This window comes from Monodon monoceros, unplaced genomic scaffold, assembly GCF_005190385.1.
Source record: "Monodon monoceros isolate NGI ecotype Baffin Bay Population unplaced genomic scaffold, NGI_Narwhal_1 Super_Scaffold_9, whole genome shotgun sequence".
Classification (NCBI taxonomy): domain Eukaryota; kingdom Metazoa; phylum Chordata; class Mammalia; order Artiodactyla; family Monodontidae; genus Monodon; species Monodon monoceros.
The window spans coordinates 15,717,373-15,723,372 of NW_021703786.1; the positions used below are offsets into that span (position 1 = coordinate 15,717,373).

Here is a 6,000-nt window from a genome sequence, read left to right on the forward strand (position 1 = left end):
GGCGCCCATGCGACCCACTGGATTCTCTGCCACTACACCTCCTCTGCCACCCTCAAGTCACGGCCCCCTCAGGGCTGCCCCTGACCTGCTGTAACTCTGACTCCCTGGCCCCTCCTCCCCTCTGGGCCTTCAGATGACTGTTTTTCTCCCACAGCAATGTCCAGGCCTGAGCTGGGAGCCTGAGCCCTTAGGATCCTGTCCCAGGGTGCCCCTGTCCATCTTCCCATCAGGGAAACTGAGGCATATGAAGAATCAGGAAATCAGTTCAGAACAAATGGCTAGAGACCAAGGTCCTCTTCACATTTTGAAACTAAGCAGTGGACATAGCAAGAAGTGTGGGAGAGAGATATCATGAAGAACTTCCTGCTGGTGAGACATCAGGGGAAGGTTGGGTCTGCTCAGAGATGGAGGATAGGGTGGGGATAGAGGAACGAGATGATCCACAGTGGGGGTGGGAATTGGGTACAGGGCACAAGAGATTCCTGAAAACCAGTGGGGTGAGGGGAGAGGTACCCCTGTTTAAGGAGAGAAGGATTTTTTTTAAAAAAGGTTTTTTAACCTGACTATTCCCCCTCAAAAAAATTCCCTCCCCAAAGCCAAACTTTGGGGAGGTGGCGGTAGGAATTAGACTATCACGGGGAGAGTACGGGGCATAGGAGTCTCCTGAAAATGCGGGCTCCTACGTAAGAGAAAGGGATGCAAAATTAAAATCCTGGATATCCCCCCTCCAAAAACTATCCTCCCCAAAGCCCAAGTCTGCCATGGGTTTGGGGGGTGGGGTGGAGGCGGGTGACTCACCTGGGCCGGCTGGCCAGCCCCGGAGGGGGCGGAGTCGCCATGGAGGTGGGAGCAGAGGGAGCTGAGGAGGCACACGGGGTCCACGGTCCAGCCGCCGACCTGTGTGTGCGAAGCGGGGGACACCCCATTAGGGGGAGCGGGCAGGAGCCGCTGGGGGACTGTGACGGGGTGGGGAGGGCATTCCTGGGGCAAGTCTGGCACAGAGCTCACCCCGCAGGGGGGCCCTGCGGCACTGGCTAGTCCCTGACGAGGCTGGGTCTCTATGCGGGGGCCCTGGGCCTGTTGCCGGGTCTTTCTCTCCAGTCAGCCTGGGGGCTCTTTGAGCCCAGGGCAAGGCCTTCCCCAGCGGATACTGCTGAAGTCCTTGTCTTCAATTCTTGACTGCCTCTCCGGACACTCTGCAAGGGGGCTGTCCCTCGCCTGTCCCTTCTTCCAGCTCTTCACTGCCCCCTCGTTGAAGCTGTGGGGAACCATTCCGCAGGGGGCCTCAGCCCAGTGTGCCTCTGTCCTGACAGCACCGCTTTCCTCCCCGCCATCTCGCGGAGGTGACTTTCTTCTCCCACACCACACCTAAGGCTTGAAACCCATCCCCTCCTGATCTCTCCGGGACCTCAGCATCCTCAGAGTCATCTGTCTCTCATTAGGCCACCCCGCTAACGTACTGAGCCAGTGCTAGGCTTAGGTACCGAGCGTTCCATGTAAGTGAAACAGCCGTGGATCCTACACACTTACTCCCCAAGGCAGGGAATGAGTGAGTGAATGAATAAAGGAATGAATTTGTGAGTGAGTGGCCGTGCTTTGACTCACTTACTGAGCACCTACTCTGTGCCAGTGAATGTGCCAGACACACAGAAGGCCCTCAAACACGCCCACGTGCTCTCTTACACGCCTGCTGCCCCTTGAGGCCGCCACGCCGGCTGTCTTCATATTTTTCTGGCCAAACCTCCCCAGACAGATCTGCAGCCCAGGGGTCCTGTTCCCTCACCACCTCCAACCTCCTCGACCCCTGACACTGGCCGTTACCTCACCACAGCACGAGAAAGGAGCTCTTGATACCCTCCAGACCCACAGATCCTGGCCGGTCCCAATGGCTGTTTCTCTCTCCCATCCCTCCAGACTTCAGAAGTGCAGGGGGCCCTCCTGCTGGGCCTTTGTCCTCTTCCTCAGGGATGCAGGACATTTCTGGTTCCCCCTCCCCATCTGTCATGGGCCCTCTCCCTTCTGAGACTCCATTCTGCCTTGGTGACCAGGCTTACCCTGGGTCCCACTTCCATTTCTGCCCACATCGTGCTCAACCTCCCTTCTGAAGCTGTGGTCCCTTCAGAGTCTTGAGTTGTATATTCAGTGCTTAACAGACTTCTGCGGGAAACCCCTACCCCCTCCTCAAACTCATCTCCCCTATTCCTGTCCCCCACTCCCCCAAACGTTTCCCTCCCATCCCTCTTATTTCCCCCCAAGGCACCAACATGCCCCTGTCACCCAGGTTTTTCTGTCTTTGCCTCCTGGATCCAGGCAGCAAACAAGCCTTGTTCATCTTCCCTCCAGCCCCACTCCCACCCCATCCCTTTCCCTTCATCCTCCCTGACACACTCTCTTCCTCCTCTCCTTTCCCTGCCTCCAGCCACTCCCTCTTGTCCCCTCCTATTCACCATCCAAAAACAGCCACGGCCCCCCTAGTCACCACCATCTGGCCCCCACACCTCTCACTGCCTCCCACCCCGAGCCCTCTGCGTCAGCCATTTGGACCTCTATGCCAGTCCTCAAACCAGCACAGACCTATGCTCACCTCCCTACCTCCTAAAACAGCGTTCTCCTCCTCTATGACTATTCAGACCCTTTTCATCCTTCTAAGCCTAGTTTAGGTACCTCCTCCTCCAGGAAGCCTTCCCTGACCAGGCTGGTCCACCTGATCTCCTCTACTCCAAACCCTCTTCCAACTGACTGTGCCCCTTATACTTAAGTTTAACCATCCTTTCACCCCATCTAGATCACAAAGGTCCCTGTCCCCTCCCCCTAAGCCAGAGCACACAGAAGGAATCCACTGAGAGGGACCCCTGAAGGGGAGGGCCAGATCTCCTTCTGCAACTCTCCCTTATTTTAGTTGGAACTCTGCTCCCGGGAGGACTCCGGAGCTGAGAAAAGGTAAAGGCTGGACAGAACTGGAGGTGACATCAGGGGCAGATAATGTACCAGAAATGCACCAATGTGTCCTTGTTCCCTACAGTGAGGATGGGGATGGGCACACTCTCCCCCCTCCCCAGCCACACCCAGCAGTACTTGGAAAGGGGGACAGAGCCAGACAGGTGCGAGAGCAGGGATGGATGCCCCAAGGCTTGATTGAAAGGATGCTGATGGGATTAATCACCCTCCCCTAAGCCCTTTCTCCCAGAGTGGACAATGCCTGGGTCTCAACGGCCAACGTGCTGCAGCTGTCAAGGCTCCTACCAAGGTGGGACTGTAAGGAGAAGGCCAATCCCAAGAAAGAATTTTCCTACGAACAAGAAGGGCATACTTGGATGCAGAGATGCATCCAGGAACCCAAGGATTTGGGAGAGCTTTACAAAGGAAGCTTCGTACCCCATAAAGAAGGAGACAGGTCCTGGACCAGAGGCAGGAGCCCTGACTCCCGTCTAAGCCCTACTGATGACAGGAGAGAAACCAAGGCACAGAGAGAGAAGTCCTCTAGCTCAAAGTCACACAGCGAGTCTTGGGGGGAAGGAACGGGGTGGGGGATGGGGGAGGAGGTAAAAGACCCCAGAAATTCTGGGCTCTGTTCTTGCAGGGCTGGGGCACAGGAGACCCAGCCTTCTGAAGCTCCCAAGGCCTGACTTTCCCTTAGGGGCCATATCACAGAGGTGCCGACCCCAAGGTCTCAACTCCACCGCTGGATGGACCCTCAGACTCAAACACTCAGTGCACGACGAGGCTGTCCCTCTCCTTCCCCACCACGCTCTTGTCTCTCCGAGACAGCCTTCCTCTGCTCAGTCCAACAGCCTGATTAGAGGCTGGGCTCTCTCTGTCCAGTCCCATGCTCCAAATTCCAGGGCTGCAGGCAGAGGTCTGGGTGCTGAGCCCCCACCCCCTTCCTCCCCAGGCTCCAGAAAAGGCCAACCACGGCAACGGGGCATCCACTTTCCCCCTCTGCCTCAGACGCCTCTCGGAATCAGGATGAGCCTGGGGACACGGGAGCACAAGTCACACCCCCTCCCCAGCCCGGCCCCACTCACCTGCTCCCGCATCCTGTCTTGCTGACTCCGCAGGGCTAGGGCGTGCTGGGGGTACTTGCTCTTCAGGTGGTCCATGAAGGCATCGCGCTTGCGGTCAGCATCGGCCTTCTGGAGCCCGCTGAGCGCCTCCAGGCTCTGGGCCGCGATCACCGTGTGCCGCCGCTCGGACGTGTGCACCAGCCCCACGTTGGAGAAGCGCCGGCCCCCGCTGCCCCCGCCTCCGCCCCCGCCCCCCAGGGTCCGGTACTCCCGAGGGTACTCGGCATCGTCTGCAGAGAGCATGGGGGGGCTGCTCCGCTCCGGATCTGCAAGGGGGGAGAGGGGGGACGGCAGGGTCACCGTGTGCCCGGCCTGGGACTGCCCATCTCCCACTGGGACCACTGCGAGGAGGGGTTGGCCTAAGGGGGGGGCGGCACGAGGCACCTGGGGAGAGGCAGGGGCTGCCTGCCCCCCACTAGGAACAGAAGAGGCAGAAGGGGTGGCTCCAAGGAGGGTGGTGAGCAAGGGCAGTGTCCAGCTTCCTGCCCTCTGCCGGTGGTTTGGAGGATAATGACTGTGGCTGAGGTGCTGTCCTTTGAGGCCAAGGAGGGCTTGGAAGCAGGGGCCCTGGACACCCCTCTAGCCACACATCCCCTTCCTCCTTCCTTATGCTGGGCTGAACAGGGGAGGGAAGGGGAGTTTCCTTTTAGACGCTTCCTAAAAGCTGTGGAAAGGAGCCTGCACTGTCTTTCTTTCAAGAACATCTAAGGAGTGGGGCAGGGGCTAGCTTCCTCCCTCAGACTAGCATGTCCAGGACACACTTGTCTTTAGGCTGGGGGTTGGCTTAGAAAAGGGTCAGGACTAGGAAACAGGGGGGAAATGAGGCCAAAGATCAGGGCCTGGGACATGGGAGCCCCTTTCCCTTCCCTCCCCAGAGACAGACAGACAGACAGACAGACAGGAGAGGCTGGGCACAGAGAGGACAGTGAGAGATGGACTGGGGACAAACTCAAAGAAAGCAGAGAGAACAGCTCAAGCTTTCTCGCCGGGACCCTCCCCTCCCCCCTCCCTTTCTTCAGGCTCCCTTCCCAAAACACACACAAACAAGTTCAAGACCTGTAAGGGACGCACAGGGGACAAAGTACAGTACAGAAGCCAAAAAAGGAGAGGCCGGGGGTTGAGGTCTCCATGCAGAACCCTGAAGCCCATCCCCACATGCCCATCAGCCTTGAGCCCTTGGCCTCCCCAGGCCCAGCTCTGCTGTCTCCTACCCTCCAGCCTCAACGCTGACCTTCCCAAAGCCCAGCAGGGACAGTGGTTCCACAGTGTCACCCACACCAGGGGTGGGAGGCATTGCTGGGGCTTACCTGAGTCATATTCCTGGTCGTAAAACGGATTTGCCGTCCCTCATCTCCAGAAGTCACCCCCCTTGAGAGACAAACTTGGTCTCCCCAGCATACCCCCCGCCTCACAATCCACTAGTCTCAAAGCAGCACCCCGAAGTGTAGCCTAGCTCTGGGGGGAATCAAGCACTGTAGCAGACACAGGCACCCCGATGCAGGGGCTAACTCACAGGGCCGACTGGGGCAAAAGAGGAGGGGCTGAGGATTCTGTGACCCAGCCATGTTCCATCCAGCCCAGCCCCCGGCAGCCCGCTCCCTCCACACATCCAGTGTTCATCAGGCCCACTGCCAGGCCTCAGTCGCCTCCCGTCCACCACAGGAGGAAAGAGGAGTTTCAGCCACGTTCTAGGAAAAGCCACCCCTCGCCCAACACACTCACACACTCCTCCCTGGGCTATGGCAGAGGCACGTAGATCTCGGGGACTGACCCCTCGATGACCCAGCATCGCCCAACAAAGCCAAGGAAAGAATGGCTTCCATGGACACAGAGCTCCAAAGCTTCCAAGGTCCTGACTCATTGCCGTTACCACAGCCTTCAAACCTCCTGTGTGTGTGTGTGTGTGTGTGTGTGTGTGTGTGTGTGTGTGTGTGTG

At 58.4% G+C, this 6,000-nt stretch overlaps 1 protein-coding gene across 1 annotated transcript in view; it reads right to left on the bottom strand.

The window, feature by feature from the left end:
- SRCIN1 (SRC kinase signaling inhibitor 1) overlaps window positions 1-6,000 on the bottom strand; it is a 64,224-nt gene that overhangs the window by 36,590 nt on the left and 21,634 nt on the right. The window contains 2 exon segments of the mRNA XM_029213033.1: window positions 799-897; window positions 4,026-4,330. Of these exon segments, the coding sequence (XP_029068866.1) occupies window positions 799-897; window positions 4,026-4,330 (404 nt within the window).